The sequence below is a fragment of the Mytilus californianus genome, unplaced genomic scaffold (genome assembly GCF_021869535.1).
Source record: "Mytilus californianus isolate M0D057914Y unplaced genomic scaffold, xbMytCali1.0.p SCAF_3, whole genome shotgun sequence".
Lineage (NCBI taxonomy): Eukaryota > Metazoa > Mollusca > Bivalvia > Mytilida > Mytilidae > Mytilus > Mytilus californianus.
In genome coordinates, this window is record NW_026262679.1 from 17,684,774 (window position 1) to 17,703,402 (window position 18,629).

The 18,629-nt window shown below is 33.1% G+C and overlaps 1 protein-coding gene and 1 long non-coding RNA gene across 3 annotated transcripts in view; both read left to right on the top strand.

Annotated features, from left to right (window-relative positions):
- Window positions 1-18,629, top strand: part of LOC127734032 (dmX-like protein 2) — a 132,442-nt gene that overhangs the window by 63,397 nt on the left and 50,416 nt on the right. For both annotated transcript variants that reach the window (XM_052243591.1, XM_052243590.1), the window contains 7 exons: window positions 804-2,411; window positions 3,038-3,216; window positions 3,975-4,094; window positions 4,476-4,573; window positions 5,043-5,208; window positions 5,962-7,171; window positions 15,700-15,986. In XM_052243591.1, coding sequence (XP_052099551.1) covers window positions 804-2,411; window positions 3,038-3,216; window positions 3,975-4,094; window positions 4,476-4,573; window positions 5,043-5,208; window positions 5,962-7,171; window positions 15,700-15,986 — 3,668 coding nt within the window. The remainder of the gene's footprint in view (window positions 1-803; window positions 2,412-3,037; window positions 3,217-3,974; window positions 4,095-4,475; window positions 4,574-5,042; window positions 5,209-5,961; window positions 7,172-15,699; window positions 15,987-18,629) is intronic.
- Window positions 8,279-10,376, top strand: LOC127734037 (uncharacterized). Its single transcript, XR_007997362.1, has 2 exons — window positions 8,279-8,599; window positions 9,182-10,376. It is a non-coding gene; the product is annotated as an uncharacterized LOC127734037 (long non-coding RNA).

Consider the following 18,629-nt stretch of genomic DNA (forward strand, 5'->3'; position numbering starts at 1 on the left):
GATAGTTTTAATGTAAAATGAATCCTTTTTAAACAATGTATGATTTATATATTTTGGCATACAACATAAGATGTAAAGGGAGTTTATAAACATGACCTGATATATCCAATCTAGATAAAAGACATGGTAAATGTACATGAAAGAATTCAGTATAATAATGAAAATATGTGGTAGATATTATTGAAATAATAACTTACACAGTTTTAATATTGTCTAAATATCCAAATGATATAAGCATAAAATGTATGTGAGATAATTTATGATAAATATAACATATACAAATGTAAGGATGTGGTTGGTAAAGTAAATAAATATTTATATATAGCTTATACATGTACATAAAACTGAAAATGTTGTAGATAAACATGAACTTTGGGTCCTTAATGCTCTTCAACTTTGTACTTGTTTGGCTTTATAACTATTTTGATCTGAGCATCACTGATGAGTCTTATGTAGACGAAACGCGCGTCTGGCGTATTAAATTATAAGCATGGTACCTTTGATAACTAATTGCATACAATATAAAAACACAAGTAAATCTACATGACATGATATCTCAAAGAATGAAAAAAGAAATATTTTGAATATATGACAGTATCTTTTACAACATTCATTTCATTTATGTCATTTAAAGTAGAGAATACATAAAAGTATATATCATACAGTATAAAATTAGAAGTGACAACAATATGGTTGTTAAACATGAGACTTTTGATTTCTACTTTAAACAGAATTCAAAGAACAAAGGAAGTTTGAATTAAAAAACTGTCACTGGTTTTCAGATAGATTTTATGTCTTTGTAGGTGGATCAGAATGGCTTTTAGAAGATACAATAGAGCTTAAGAACATTAGTGTTCCAGAAAATAATCCTGAAATAGATTTAAACTGCATCTATACTCCAAACAGTCCTCCTGCAACCACCCTTGAAGTTAAGGAAGAGGACCAGAATAAAGGAATGTCCCCTTCTGCTTCACTTGTCAATATGAATCGGTTAACACATGTTCCTAGCATGAGTACTATATTCAGTGTTAAAAAGACATTATCCGCACAATGTAATAACCATGGTATCCTTCAACAGAAACAACTTGTACAGTTAGACTGGGTCTCAACTGAAGATGGATCACACATACTCACAGTGGGGGTTGGTTCTAAAATTCTCATGTATGGACAAGTGTCAAATGATATAGTTCAATCATGTCAGAAAGCTAAACAGAGAGAAAAGAAACAAGATGGTGGAGTTAAATCTAGTCACGGTTTCATGGATGCCTCATATCGACGGCAGAACTTTGTAAAGTCCAAATCTATAATGATTACTAATATACACGAGGATATACAATGGATGAAATTACGATCAATAGAACTTACAACAGCAGATGGATTACCTCCCCTGCCTATGCATTTGTCATGGGTACGAGGAGGTATTCTGGTTGTGGGCATGGACAATGAAATGCATGTGTATTCCCAATGGAGGAATTCGGCTAAGAATACTGATGTAAGTGAAGCTGATTTTGATAAGAGGACACTTGATGATGCTAGTTTGACAGTTTATAGTCTAAATAGTTTGCAATCCTCAAAATCTGTTGCTAAGCTAAAGCCATCTTATTCCATGCCAAGTTTTAAACATCTTAACAATCTGTCTCGTAAAAATTCTGATTCAAACTTATCTAAATTTAATCTGAGTAAATCTAAAAGTGAAAGTACAACTAGTCTCTCTGTGATACAAGAATTTGGTTTATTTGAGGCATATCGTATTGCTAATCCTGTTTTACCACAATACCATCCTAAATTACTTATGGAACTATTGAATTCTGGGAAGACAAGACGAGTAAAAGCTATTCTGTCTCATCTAGTGCGCTGTATTTCTGGTGGTGATATGTTATGTTACCTTGATTCGGAAGAGCATGATGAAAACCGTTTAACCAAACCGAGGACAGTTTCTGTCAGTGGTGGCAGTCCTGTAGAGGTACCAGTCATTCAGGAAGAAACACAGTTAGACTACAAAGAGATCTCGTCTATCCCAGCTCTTCCTATGTATGCATTGTTAGCTGCTGATGAAGATAACACTGTGGCCCAAGCTGAGATGATTAATGCTCCTGCAACAAATGTACCCAACCAAGATTATACTAATTTGTTTGACACAAATTTAAATGATGAAGAACTTAATGTAGATGTTTTTTCAACCAGTCCAGAGAATGCTACCACGAGAAAAAGGATTCCATCATCTTCACAAGGGTACCAGAAACCAACGTACTTTGGTGCTGGTCACTCACGATTATTAACCCAACACTTGACACATACACAGTTACCAGGTCTGACAAGTTTGGACCAAATGTACCTGTTAGCTCTGGCTGATACTGTAGCTCATACTAAAACAGACTTTGCTGACAGATTCGAAGCTGAAAGTAAATCAGGTAATTTCAAAACCAACTAATTCCATCTATAAATGTTTTCATACTACATGTATCTACATCCTAAAATTCTCTGCAAACTCATTGCAACCAAAATCTATTCTCCACTTTGACTTTTTGAAAATTTGTCCTTTTTATCAACTTGTAAATGTCGAGAATTGTGGTTTTATTTTTGGTATTGCTTCAAATTTTTTCTGTTTACACACAGCCCAGAATTTGTTCATTCTTACTCAATTAAAAAAAAATCTTCACAATTATTTGGTCCAAGATTTATTAAAGAAATAAGATTGAAATGTTGCATACTCCCTTTCTTTCCTAAATTTTGTGCTTACTTGACTCATTTTGGTGCCGTGCTAACTTTAAATATACAGAAAAGTTTTATTATTTTGAGCAATTTTTTTTTATAAATATCATTAAAGTGTTAATTGTGCTATTAAATTTGAAACCATCTTTTTATGAACTTTAATATAGCTGTAATATTTGAATAAAACCACAGTGTCATGTCATGGACAAATACAGGGCTGTACCACAAATGATTGCCTTTGGACTTTGGGATTGGGATAGGAAGTAAGATTGTACAATTTAATAGGAAGTGAAATAAAAATGAAAAGTTTTGTATTTTTTCTTAGATCTGCAGACAGCTGGAACAGCAGAGAGTATAGACGATTGTGGCCTGAGATTTCTTCTGGCTATTAGACACCATATCTATCTGATTAGAACTCTACCACCAGTACAGAGAGCCATGCTGCGTCAACAGGGACTTCGATCAGCTAGTCTGGTTTGGGCATACCATTCAGAATCAACAGAGGTATTAACTCAATAGCATACTCATTTAGGGGAAGATTACTTAATTTACACTTGATTACCTGGTAAGAAATCAAGTTTCTATCTCTCTTAGATAATTATTCCAAAGTTCTGTTTTTTAGTGTCAAAACTTGTTTTAACTTGATAATTTTTTACCAAGATTGTCTAATTTGAAAAAAATTATAATATTAACAAGTTTTCTCAATTATACCAATTATGGTAATAATGCTTGGAAAAGGGTCATTACAGAAAATTCTCCTGAGAGAAGATTTACATTTTTTTTAAATACAAGCAAGTAAGCAGATCACACAATAATCCAGTGAAGATCATCTCCCCTCCACACCCCCCTTCCTCCAAAAAGAAGCGAAAAAACAATTAGAAAAATAGTCAGTTTGTATATAGACTTTATAATTTGGAATATGTCTTGAAGTTGAGTACATCTGTTTCTTTCTTTTTATATGTTGACTGAACTGTAAGACTTTGTTCCTGGTATTTAAAATCTATTAGAGCTATTTTCCTAATGCTTGTAGTTTGGTTGGCTTGCTTACTTTTTTGGTATAAATGTTTGCTCAAGCATTGTATTTAAGATTGACATCTGCAATCAATAGATAGGCCGGGCTTCAGCTTGTATACATTTGCAGATGTCGATCTTAATTACAATGCTTGAGCAGACATTTGTACAAACAAAGCAAGCAAGCCAACCAAACCTTTAAATTACAGGCATTAGGAAAATAGCTCTAAATGTAATCTTTATATTTATAGGAGTTATTGTCATATATACCTAGTATGCAGAAAGGAGAGCCAGTATGGGCTGAACTGAAGGAATTTGGAGCTGGTTGGTGGATAAACAATATAAATATTTTGAAGAGAACTATGGAAAAGGTAGGAAGCTAATTGTTTGGTTGTCAGTTATATTTTTATTTAATTGCATATAGATCCTTGTCTGTCATTCCCTCATTCAAAGATTCACTTTATTCTGAATTATGTAAATGGCAAACCCAAGTTATATGTCCGGTTCAGGCTAGACACAACCAGACAAGAATATAATTTCTCAGACTTGTCAGGACAATACATCTGTTTAGGAAGCCCTGCCTTGAACTGTAAAATTAAATGATATTTAATTTAATTACAGTTAAAAGAGGTTAACCAAATGAATAAGATCTTTTTCCAGAATTATTGTGTCCAAAAAGGGAATGGGTGCAATCAATAGATAAATTCAGACAAATGCATTGTTATCTACAATGTTTGTATTAAATCTTTCAGGTAGCCAAAGCAGCATTCCAAGCCAACAAGGATCCTATGGATGCAGCTATATACTATCTAGCCATGAAGAAGAAAAGTGTCCTCTGGGGCTTATATAGGTATATCTATTAACTTTTAACTTCATAAAGAGCGAAAATATATTCTGGGTTTAATATAGTTATATATGCTTAGGCCATGAAGAATAAAAGATGACAGTTCATCACTTAAACACAATGACATTTGAATTCATAACTGCCAATTGCGTACTGTTTTAGGCATAATTGTTTTTATTCCAACAGGTATTTCTGCCTCTTTTGTACATGTTATCTATGGCAAAATCACACACACATACCTTTCTCATAAAGTACCATTAACATGAACTTGACTTTCAACTTTCATTATTTATCAATTTTCAATATTAGCAAATCTACTGTGAAATTAAAAACTTGAACCTTGAAAATTGAAATAACCTGGAGATATTTTGTTATCATTTTAATTTGTGGTTTGCTGACAACCAAAAAAAAACACCAGTATTGGTATAACACAAATAAAAATGAATTGACAGTTTAACTTATTATAATATTTTAGGTCATTGAGCAACAAGAAGATGGTAGAATTCTTCAAACAAGACTTTGATCAGGACAGATGGAGAAAAGCAGCATTGAAAAATGCATTTGACCTACTTGGAAAACAAAGATTTAGTCATGCTGCTGCATTCTTCTTGTTAGCTGGTTCTCTCAATGATGCCGTCGAGGTAAGTTGACTCATTGTCTTAAGCTACATAGGTGTAGCTTTTCTATTAACTAGCAAGTGCCCTTTGATGATGCTGTGTTACTAGTTGTCTACCTTGCTTTAAGAGTTAATTTTCTGCAGCTTTTTGCTTTAAAGTACATGTTGCTGGTGCCCTTTGTTATGCTTTGGGTGGATTGATTGATGAATTAATGGCTGCTTAATGTCCAGTGGCAATTACATGATAATAACATGTAAATATGATATAGACATGAAACCTTCTTTGTTCTAAATTGACATGCTGATAGTCAAAGCACAGAACAATAAGTTATCCATGACAGTTATCTACCCTTCTTTAGGTTACTTATGCCTTTAGTCATATGACCTTATATGTGAGATTCAGTTATAAACATCACAAATATCAATTTAGTACTAAACAGTTTGGTTTGTTTTTAAAATCCCAAAAATTTACAATTTATCCCTATAAATTGCATTTTGTATATATGGCTGCTTCACATACCGAAATGAAGACACATTAATGGTAAAAATGCTGTACAGCACCTATACTATGAATTTAACAACAAAACAGAAAGTTCATGTTAAACTTTCATTTAAATATACATGTATTAGGTTTTTTACCACTGAATATGTGATACAATCTATCTTTAAAAGAAATTGCATAACATATTTTCATACACTTTTATATATATGGTTTAGGGGTGGGATCTTCATGATTACTGTAATTGTTATATATGTAAAATATATTTTTTCTTCTAAGGTATGCCTGAACAACATGTATGACATCCAGTTAGCATTAGTGATTTGTCGATTGAATGGTGGGGATGATATATTACCAGACAGTGTTAAACAAATTCTCTACACTCAGATTCTCGGTTGTGATAAAAATGGTGATAATTATGACGTTGATAGAATGCTTACTGATCCATTCCTCAGGAGCATGTCATTATGGTCTATGAAAGATTTCAGAGGCTCACTAAACACTTTATTACAAGATGCAAGAAAACCAAGTAAACTTGTACGTAATGCTGATACAGATAGTGTTAATTCACTTCCTAGTGTGTTTAACTTTTACAATTATTTACGAACTCATCCATTACTGGTTAGACAGAGAATGGCCAATGCTGGAACTGAGATGAGAAAAAAAAGTGTTATTCCTGGATTTACTCGACAACAGACTGTTGTCCTTGATGACAGTTCTGTTGTTGTTGATAAAGTAACTCCATTAGAGAGACGTTTGTTTTTCACAACTGCTCATACTCATTATAAAAATGGCTGTCCATTGCTAGCTCTAGAAGTCTTATCAAAACTACCTCCAGTTATAGAGAATGCATCCTCAAAAACCTTAAGGGATTTTGCTCCAGTCTCTTCTTCTGCTGCCATAGAAACAGGAACAATAGACCCATTTATTCAAGAGAGTGAACCTATTAATAAATCAGACAGTCTTGATTGGGGTCAGCCTGTTACCAATGGTTACAAGGAAACTAAGAGTAGTGTTGACTGGAGTACACCAATAAGTAAAAAGGTTGATAGTTCTGATACTATCGACTGGGGAGCACCTTCTCTCAAGTTTGACTTGGAGGAACCTAAATTTAATCTGAGTTTTAGTTCAGAAGAATCTGATTCAGAGTTAGATTCTAAAGAACAGAATGGGGAGGACAAAATTATAAATGATGTACCATCTGTTGTGGTAGAGGATAAGACTGATTCTAAAGATCAAGGGGTCAAAGGTCATCAAAAGATTGATATTTTTGCTCAACAGTATGCTTTCATTGCATGTCTTAAAGTACTGATGGAAGAAATGCAGACTTTAGCCACTGGTTTTGAGGTGGATGGTGGACAGTTGAGATTTCAGTTGTACATCTGGCTTGAAAAAGAAGTAGAAGTTCTACAGTTTCTTAGTAACTATGGCAACAAAGATAAATCTGCCACTGAAATTGTATCACCTGTTACATCAAAACCACCAGAGAGTAAGTACATTATAAATGAAACAGAGACAACAAATCTTTTTAAACTGTGTTTTTTCTTTTTACCATACATGGGATCAATCGGCCAGTGTTAGCGGATGTCATTATCCACCATCTGTCATGCATTTATATCTAAATTATAAATATGTTCACAATTTGTTCTTCTAAATTTCACCAGAGAAGACCTCTCCAATAAGTAGCTGAGTGATTAGAACTTGAAACATGACATCATAGTTATGATATATTTTCAAATATACATGATATAGTTGTTCTTGCAGTGATCAAAAATATAAATTGTGGTCCTTGTTCTCTTGTTATTTGCTGTGGCTGGTTTATTTTGGTTGGACCTAGACATTTTTACTGTGAAAAATCATTTCATTTACGATAAATGTGTGTGCTCACTCTTTTATCCCTTTTTAAAGGCAGTGCTTTAATGCCTTTCTAGTTGCTGTGTTAATCTTTCTTTCCACGATATCCAACTTATCTACGTGGGGGGTCATTAGGCTCCAAGTAGATCCGGAAAATGTTGATTCTCTCCTCTTCTTATTGTGATATAAAATGTTTTTTGTTTCATTTCATTTACATTGGAAAATAGAGAAACGATCATTGTGTTTTGTTAGTTTTAAAAACTTTTGATATATTTGTATTTTACATTATAAGCAGTCAACCGATTGACAAACTAGAATTATTTGAATTCCGTGTGTAAAGAGGTCGGGTTAATTTCGAGTGTTATCTGCAATCTAGATGTTTATAAATCATTTCAGTCGTTGATATAATAATTAAAGGTCGACTGAACATGAATTATATTATACAATTTAAGGCGCATTTCTGTTTATGCACGTGAACCCATCTAATGTTATTGATTGTTATTTCGCAGTTATAGTTCAGTTCAGTTTCTTGTATATTCCTCCATTAATTGTGGAGCACTACCCATAGGGTATGATTTTAGCAACTATATACACCTTAGAACATAAGGAAACATTTAATTATGTACAGATGACTGAATTTAGGCAATAATAATTACTAAAAATTAATATTATAACTAATTCATAGGATTGTCATCATAAAATTTTATAAAAATAATATTTATAATGTGCTGAAGTGTTATATAAAGTAGCAAATTGTCGTTCCTGAATAGGTGGCGCCGTGGTAGCCGATCCTGTTCTTAAACTTCCGGTTTCTGCACTGTGCAACTATACAGTTGCATTTTTAATTAACGATGCCAAGTACTTGTTGTTGTGTACCTGGATGTCATTTAAGAGGAGGACATGCATTTCCAAATGACTTAAAAAGAAGGAAAAGTTGGATCAACGCCATGGCCCATACGCAGATTGGACGAGAACACGATGAAATCGTGGAGTCCATCTCAATCAGCTGTTGTTTGCAAGGCACATTTTACTGAAAAAGACTACGTGCAGGAAACTATTCATGGTAAAACTCTATTTTCTTTTTAAAATATATAGTTATATATGTAATCGCCATGCGAATAAACCAAAGTCTGTTTACAACCGCAATTATCGTTTTAGAATAAAAGGGGGTGGTTAATTCTCAAGACGTCATAATTTTTTGGATTACGATTCAATGTGATCTGTTTGAGATTTTTTGGTGCTTGCTACAATTATATGATTTCTTACAAGAGGTATATCATACTGAGAATTATTTTAGCAGTAATTATGCTAATGTAGTAATGACAGGAATGCATAAGCTATGCCTCATAGACTTTCTTGAAAAATATCAATAAAATGTTAACAGGAACAAAACAATGACATGCTCTCATCTATATTATAGTTATTTGGGTACAAACAATGTATGTTTGTTGCATACGTCTCTCATTGTTTGTCCTTTGGATTTACATAAAATACATTTTGATGTACATTGAATCAGGCTAACATAGTTTTATCCAGATTGTAATGAATAAATCTAGTTAATATTTTGCCAGGTAGTACAAAGTATGCATTGCTAATGGAAGTTCATTTAATTATCAAAAAACTAATGTTTTATAACCTTTTTCAGAGCGCAAACCCTCCATACAGAGACTTAAGTCTACTGCCATTCCCAGCCTATTTTCCTGGATCAAGCAAGAGACTGAATCGTCCGCAAAAAGAAAAGTCAGGGCAGTTTCCTGGGAAAACAAAAGAACTAAACTTGATGAATATTGTAGTAGAAATCTAGAGGAAAGTTTTGATTGTAAAGTTGGTTTTCCTGAAGAAGTCATTCATACTGCAGCCAGGATTTATGACTGTCCACCACCAACTGCCAAGTTAATGTTGAGCTTCACAGATGGAATTACGCAAACACCATCAATGCCTATATTTTCAGCAGAGAATTTTGAAATGAAGACATGTGACACAGCCATGCATTTTTATACCAGTTTAGAGTTGTATACTAAATTTTTATTTGTTTTGACCACACTTGGTCCAGCAGCACATTGTTTGAGATACATATATTTTCAAATTGATAGGGTGTCATTTGAAAATCATTTTTTTATGACTTTGATGAAATTGAGGCATTATACAACCAACTTTGAACTGTCTAGATTCTAGATTGAAACTAGTGTTAAGAATATTGTGTAAACATGGATTGTTTTTATGTCTAAACAGTGGCGTGAGGCTAACACTTGGCCATTTAGTGGTTTAGTCAGGTATTTTTCGCCATCCAACTTCAAATTAAAGTTTCCTACAACTTGGATTATTATTGACAGCACAGAATATCCCGTGATAAAACATAAAGCTCCTAGAGCTCAGGCAACCTTTTCATCATATAAAAACAGAAACACTGAAAATACTTGTATGTTCGACACCTGGTGGTTTAGTCAACTACAAAAATGTATGTCTCTAATGCATATGTTGGTTGTACCAGTGACTGTGAAATAGTTGAAAGATGTAGAATACATGTGTAGTTCAATTATGTGATCCAGGTGACAGTGTGATGACAAAGGTTTAAATGTGCAAGATTTGTTTCCTCACTTTTTTCAAAAAAAGAAACAGAATTAGTTCCAAAACTCTTATACGGGATAAAAAAGTCTCCAATTAACACATGCACATAGAGCTAATTATTGGACTTGGCAAAACGTACAAAATTCTAATAAATCCTATGAATGGAACTGAAACAAAACTTTCATCTGAAATAACATTTAGTTGTTTTATGTTGTGTAATTTTAGAACTTGTATTGTGCCAAAGGATGCATAAATAAAAGTGGCGCAATGAAGTTTGTTCTGATATATATATATAAATATTATTTACAATTACATGCACATGTAAATTGTAATGCATAAAAAAATAAGGAGATGTGGTATGATATTCAGTGAGTTTATCGAACCAAAGTGCATAAGAAATGGGTTAAGCAGTTATAGGTGTTACTGTCACCGTACAATCTCCCAACAATTAGAAAAACTTGTACCGTGTAAAAAATTTCAGAGATCTTACAACTAAGTTTGACTTTGGTGAATTGTTTATATCTGTTGATGTAAATATAAAAAAGAAGATGTGGTATGATTGCCAATGAGACAACTCTCCACAAGAGAACAAATGACACAGAAATTAACAGCTATAGGTCACAGTACGTCCTTCAACAATGAGCAAAGCACATACCGCACAGTGAGCTATAAAAGGCCCCAAAATGACAATGTAAAACAATTCAAACAAGAAAACTAACGGCCTAATTTATGTACAAAAAATGAACGAATAACAAATATGCAACACATAAACAAACGACAACCACTGAATTACAGGCTCCTGACTTGGGACAGGCACATACATGTACATACAGAATGTGGCGGGGTTAAACATGTTAGCGGGATCCCAACCCACCCCCTAACCTGGGACAGTGGTGTAACAGTACAATATAAGAACAAACTATAAAAATCAGTTGAAAGAGGCTTAACTCATCAGATGGATAAATACAAATACAAGTGGACGTGACCGGGTAGTTGTACATCAAAACAACTAAAAGACACTAAGTACAGATCTGAGAGTACTCGCATTTACTGACAGCTAGTTCAAAGCCACTAACAACTGATAAAAAAATCTTGCATCTAAGACTAAATTATCAATCCGTAAGCTCCCTTTAGAATTTTATAAATTTTAGATTTTACATTTCTGAGTTGTGGGGTTTTATTCATTAAAAAAGGGGGGATTTTCCAGTTTTTGGACAATAACTCAAAAATGCTTTAAGCAGTTCGCATGAAACTTTGGTGAATTATTTATAGCTATTGATGTAATCTCCCTATTGATTTTCATAAATTTCAAATATGACATTGAGAAGAAATTGAACTTTATTTGTTTATAGTCTGGCAACAGATTTATCAAGTATTGCGCAACAGCACAGTGTATTGCACAACAGCAAGAAATCTTTAATTGAATATAAATTCAATTCATATAACCGATTTCAAGTTCTTTGACTACATTTATTCAGAAACTATAATATGTCAAATATTTAATTACAATCCAAATTCAGACCTGTATCAAGCTTGAATATTGTGTCCATTTTTGCCCCAACTGTTCAGGGTTGGACCTCTGCAGGTGTATCCAGCGGCGCTCAGCGAATCAGTTTATTTCTTAATTAAGAACTCCTTTTTGTCGAGCCTGCGACTTTTGTCGCAGAAAGCTCAACATAGGGATAGTGATCCGGTGGCGGCGTTAGCTAACTTCTTTAAAGCTTTATATTTTAGAAGGTGGAAGGTCTGGATGCTTCATACTTTGTATATGGATGCCTCATGTTACGAAGTTTCCTTCAGTCACATGTCCAATGTCCTTGACCTCATTTTCATGGTTCAGTGACTACTTGAAAAAAAAGTTAAGATTTTTTGTAATGTTAAATTCTCTCTTATTATAAGTAATAGGATAACTATATTTGGTATGTGCGTACCTTGCAAGGTCCTCATGCCCGTCAGACAGTTTTCACTTGACCTCGACCTCATTTCATGGATCAGTGAACAAGTTTAAGTTTTGGTGGTCAAGTCCATATCTCAGATACTATAAGCAATAGGTCTAGTATATTCGGTGTATGGAAGGACTGTCCAACTGGCAGGTGTTATCTGACCTTGACCTCATTTTCATGGTTCAGTGGTTAAAGTTAAGTTTTTGTGTTTTGGTCTGTTTTTCTTATACTGTATGCAATAGGTCTACTATATTTGGTGTATGGAATGATTGTAAGGTGTACATGTCTAGCTGGCAGGTGTCATCTGACCTTGACCTCATTTTCATGGTTCAGTGGTCAAAGTTAAGTTTTTGAGTTTTGGTCTTTTTTTCTAATACTATATGCAATAGTTCAACTATATTTGGTGTATGGAAATATTTTATGATCTATTTGTCAGTCATGCAGGTTTTTTTTTACCTTGACCTCATTTAAAGGTTCATTGCTCAGTTTTAAGTTTTTTGTGTTTTGGTCTGTTTTTCTTAAACTATAAGCAATAGGTCAACTATATTTGTTGTATGGAAGAATTGTTAGCTGTACATGCCTGCCTAGCATGGTTCATCTGACCTTGACATCATTTTCTTGGTTCATTGGTCAATGTTTAGTTTACTTGTTTAATGTTAAGTTTATGTGACAGTTGTAATAAAGCTTTATATTTAGGACTATCAACATAATATCAATGATTAGTAAAGAAGGCGAGACATTTCAGCGTGTGCACTCTTGTTTCATTCATAAATTACTTTATACTTGGAAATATAATTTTGCTTGGAGTTATAGTTTCTAAAAAAAGTATTGTCATTGAAAGAGTTGACATGTTGCAATGTACATTTATTCTACATAGTTTAATGGTACCAAATCAAAAGTTTATATAAAAGAAAGAAGTCAAAGTTTTCCCATCATAGTTTAGTTACATACATTTTTTTTGTACCTGAGGTCGTTGAATATAGATCATTATATAAATAAGGAGATGTGTCATGATTGCCAATGAAACAACTATCACCCATACATTGTACTTACCAGTAACAAACCACATTTGCAAAGTCGAATAAAATACAGTTGATAACATTTACTTACTAAAAAGAAAATGCCAAACTATTTTTAACAGTATTTGACTATATATAAACATAGATAAAAAAGGTACAAACTGGACATAATGCACTAGTTCATAAACAAATGAGAACAATCGCCTTCATATAGTGCTCAGAATATGACATTCATAAAACTTGTTCAATATCATTAGAGAACTCTAAATCTTAAATACTGAAAGCCACCTCTGATAAGTACAATGTACTATGCAAGATAATGATATAACTGGACTAAAAATACACACAACCTGTAATTAACTGCCTTTACAGCGCTTTCGCGCTTTGATTGGATTCTGTGTCCGTAGCGATTTTCTGATTCGGCTGCCCTCAGAATCCCTTATCTTATTTTCAAAATTTTAAAGGATTCTGAAAGGCAAATTGGTCGTCTTTTCCATTTTTACCTGGTTAATATGTACAGAATGGTGATGTAAGCATAAAAGGCACCAGTTCGAGGTGAGGTAGTTTATAAAATCAGAATCAGAAAATAGCTTCAGACACAGAATCCCAAAAGGGATTATGCTCACTCAAGGAGGTCTATTATTGTTATATAAACCTTTTTGATAGTGTATAGCTATGTTTGACTATTGATTTGATGACCATTTTGTCCTTAATGCACATTCAGGACTCTTTGTGTCCATTTCTTGGTCATGTTGTATATATTTAAAAGTAATTCGCACTATGGATTATTAGGACCATCCGTTACTATATCTACTTATTAGGCCAGTAAGGTCAATTTCTTGTTTATATTACCAGTTTATCTAACTGGATTTGGGAACCAGTCCTCACTAGATATATCTAGCATGTCGCATGATTTAATTTACAGATTCCTCAAACAAATCCTTACTTTATGTACCTTCAAGGCCAGTGAAGCCTGTTTCTTGCTAACGGGGTAATCTTTACTTGTACCTCAGATAACTGATTTGATGCTAGTTCTCACCCAGTGTATCCAATAACACAATCATTGCCCTTTGATATTTGTGATGACAAAGGTTTAAATGTGCAAGATTTGTTTCCTCACTTTTTTCAAAAAAAGAAACAGAATTAGTTCCAAAACTCTTATACGGGATAAAAAAGTCTCCAATTAACACATGCACATAGAGCTAATTATTGGACTTGGCAAAACATACAAAATTCTAATAAATCCTATGAATGGAACTGAAACAAAACTTTCATCTGAAATAACATTTAGTTGTTTTATGTTGTGTAATTTTAGAACTTGTATTGTGCCAAAGGATGCATAAATAAAAGTGACGCAATGAAGTTTGTTCTGATATATATATATAAATATTATTTACAATTACATGCACATGTAAATTGTAATGCATAAAAAAATAAGGAGATGTGGTATGATATTCAGTGAGTTTATCGAACCAAAGTGCATAAGAAATGGGTTAAGCAGTTATAGGTGTTACTGTCACCGTACAATCTCCCAACAATTAGAAAAACTTGTACCGTGTAAAAAATTTCAGAGATCTTACAACTAAGTTTGACTTTGGTGAATTGTTTATATCTGTTGATGTAAATATAAAAAAGAAGATGTGGTATGATTGCCAATGAGACAACTCTCCACAAGAGACCAAATGACACAGAAATTAACAGCTATAGGTCACAGTACGTCCTTCAACAATGAGCAAAGCACATACCGCACAGTGAGCTATAAAAGGCCCCAAAATGACAATGTAAAACAATTCAAACAAGAAAACTAACAGCCTAATTTATGTACAAAAAATGAACGAATAACAAATATGCAACACATAAACAAACGACAACCACTGAATTACAGGCTCCTGACTTGGGACAGGCACATACATGTACATACAGAATGTGGCGGGGTTAAACATGTTAGCGGGATCCCAACCCACCCCCTAACCTGGGACAGTGGTGTAACAGTACAATATAAGAACAAACTATAAAAATCAGATGAAAGATAACTGATTTGATGCTAGTTCTCACCCAGTGTATCCAATAACACAATCATTGCCCTTTGATATTTGTTGTCAAATATAGTCCCTAGTATGGACAGTGTTTTACTTGCAAATATTTTTCATTCACCTTCCAAATTTATTTCTTCATGTTATATGCCTTAAGCAGCAAGAAGGGGGATGAAATGTCACGGTAAATAAATTTGGGTAATGAATTTTAAGGTAAAGCAGTGATTTGGTCCAGTTGCAAAAAGCAAAAAAATAGTAATAGTATGCCTAAAGATGTCAAACTGAATTCAAGACCCCCTCAACATAAAATTATCCATATTTTGTGTTGGAGCTGATGAAGTTTTCTTTAATTTTGATATAATTTGTCCCAAAAGTAGTACAACACACTAAACATGTTATTGAGACAGCACAGGTGCAATTTTTTTTAACTTGCAATATTGTTCAAAAGAAATGCACTACGAATTAGTTGTGTTATTGGGCCATACATTAGGCCAGCATGCCAGTGAGGTCACTTCTTTTTTATATTAGCAGGTACCCTCTTTTTATGTTCCATCCAGCCAGTGAGGTCCAATTCTATATATTTTTTTTTTGTATTTACAGGTCCTTCAGACTATGGGTTTGAGGACCAGCCCTCACTAGATATACCAACCAGGCCAACAAGGTCTATGTCTGTCAGATCTGATTCCTCATACAAACCAACATTGCATGAGGTCATCTTAGCAGAGAAGATGGACTTCCAGTCCAAGTTAGAGAGAATGGCAAACAGAAAACAGTGGTTAAAAACACACCAACAATTGTTACGAACCCTTGCTAGTTATTGTATGTTACAAGGGGCTGGTGGAGGAGGATTGGCCTCAGTTCAGATGGAATTACTGCTGCTATTACAGGTGAGAATTACTCCCTCATCAAGCACGGGTCTGACTGACTTCACTCTGTTGGTAAGACCCCATGGAAGAGGTCTGACCTCATCTCAAATGGAATTTCTGCTCCGATTAAGGCAGAATTTAATAGTCTTTGTTCTAAACAATCAACACATTCTTAACAATGATGAAAATAAGCCTCCTTTTGAAGACTTCATCTTTTTAGGCTTAAGAGTTATAGGACATATGTTATACAGGATTTTAGAAGCAAAACCACGCTTAATTATAGAACTGGAAATTTTTCTGTGTTCTAATGAAGGGGCATTTGATACTGTCAAAATAAAACTACTGATGTGAAATGTTTGTACTTGCAAAATTCTGATTACACATTTTTAAGCATAATTGTAAGAGGTTTTACTAAAACAACATCCTAGCTTAAAAAAAGAATTTTGAAATACAAGTTGTAGTCTTGTCAAGCCAGAATTATATTTAAACAATTATTTTTATTATCTTCTCTATCTTTTTGATGCATGTTTTAATACCATCATGATAATTCCTGTCCACTACATGATTATTTTTGGTGTGACCCAGATATAACTCACTCATCCTAGATTTTTCTAAAACTTACTGGTCATTAGATAACCTGTATCAGTATCTTACCCATTTCACCCATAGTCTAGTTCAATTAGACATTGTGTGTTAAAAATTATATATTTTTCTTTGAAATAATGTTTAAACTTGTTATCGGACAGCAAGTTCAACAAGTTGATCTTTAATATCTGTTTAAACTGGAAAAACAATATTTCTCCCCTCCACTGATTAAAAGGTGATAATTTACTAATATTTATATATCTATCTTAAAAAGGTGTCAAACTTCAAACCAGCCAACATTTCAAAATCTCCATGGGGGATTTTAAGTGCAACAGGACCTAATCCTCCTCTTATATTGTCACAAGTGTTTTAAATCTAATAGTATATTGTTTGAGTGAATATTCTTGTTCCTAAATACCCTTTTAACTAATTTGAATGCCTGTTTTGAGGGGTTCTGTTTATATAATAAAGAATTTCAAAATTTAAGTCAACACCACTCATCACACTCATTGGGGATATCCCCATAAATCGGGATAGTTGGCAGGTTTGAGCCAAGCCTGTCTTGAGGTGCTGAATAATGTCCATAATCCTACGAAAAAATACGTTAATAAACAATTTTATGCTTAAAGTACATAAGAATTAGTCAGAGAGATGCTTCAATCTGTATTAAATTATTTAATTTTTCTTTTTAATCGGTTAAACTGTAAACACTTGTAAATCAATGTGATTAACAGTTAAAATATATAGTAAGGCAGGCTACTCTAAATATAATCTTTATCTAATTAAATAGTGATATGAATCAAAAGGTGCACATAATACAACTGTGGTAATTCATTAATATTTATAAAACTATATCTTACAAAAGTGTCAAACTTCAAACCAGTTAATATAAAAATAAGAAGATATGGTATGATTGCCAATGAGACAACTCCCCAAGAGACCAAATGACCTGTCTTGAGGAGCTGAATAACTTATTGTCCATATTCCTATGAAAAAATACATTAAAGAACAATTTGAAGCTCAAAGTACATAAGAGTTGGTCAGAGAGATAACTCTAATCTGTATTGAACTATTGAATTTTTATTTTTATTTTTTATATTGTTAATAGGAATTCTAACTAATTATGCTAATTTTTATGCCACTATGCCTTCAGTAGTAGAGGGGTCATTATGTATTTTAGTCTGTGTTTGTTATTCCCTCCTGTTGGTTGAAGTAGTTTTCTATGAAGTTGTGGTCACGTCATCTTGAAGCTTAATACATATGCTTATTATGATGTGAACATTTTTAAAAATCATTTACCAAATTATAGTTTTTATGCTGATTTCATGATTTACTGGACACAGAAATGTGATAGTATGAAATAAGTACATTCTCAATTTAATAAATTTGGTTACGACATATAATAGTGTGAGCAAGGCATGGTGCCAACAGCAGTAGTTTCCCTTGACTTTTGCTTATAATTCCTCCGTCTTCAACAGGCATTGTAACAATGTACAAGAACACTTTTTTTTATGCCCCCACCCCAGTGGAGGTGGGATGGTGTGTTCCCATTTCGCCTTAGCTGCGAATTCCAGGTAAAAAAGGTAAACAAAATACTAAGGCGAGATGGGAATTGAACTAAGGCTAAATGTGAATTTAGTTAAAAAATTTAAATAAACAAATTAAACCGTTGTGTTTTTATAACAATTTAAACAACATGTAATGGGTGAATTGTTTCTCTTGAGTTGTTATTTTTATATTCAATTAACAAAATTGAATATTTCTATGATTTCAAAAGTTGTTAAATCAGAAAAAAATCTGCAATAAAAAGATTTGTCAGTAGGAATGTTGCTTCTCTTGAAATATTATTTGTTTCATTTAATAAAAGTTGCAATTTATGAATTTTATGCAATTAGAAAAATCTAAATAATTCAATTATCCTTTACATTATGCAACACATAAAGTCTAATAGAACAAAAAAAGACAAGTTTCCCCACAGACTTTTTTACATATATAACAGAAACTTTAATAAAAAAAATCAAAACAAAAATCTATAAAATTATGCTAATTATATATGATAATATTAGTATGCTAATTTAA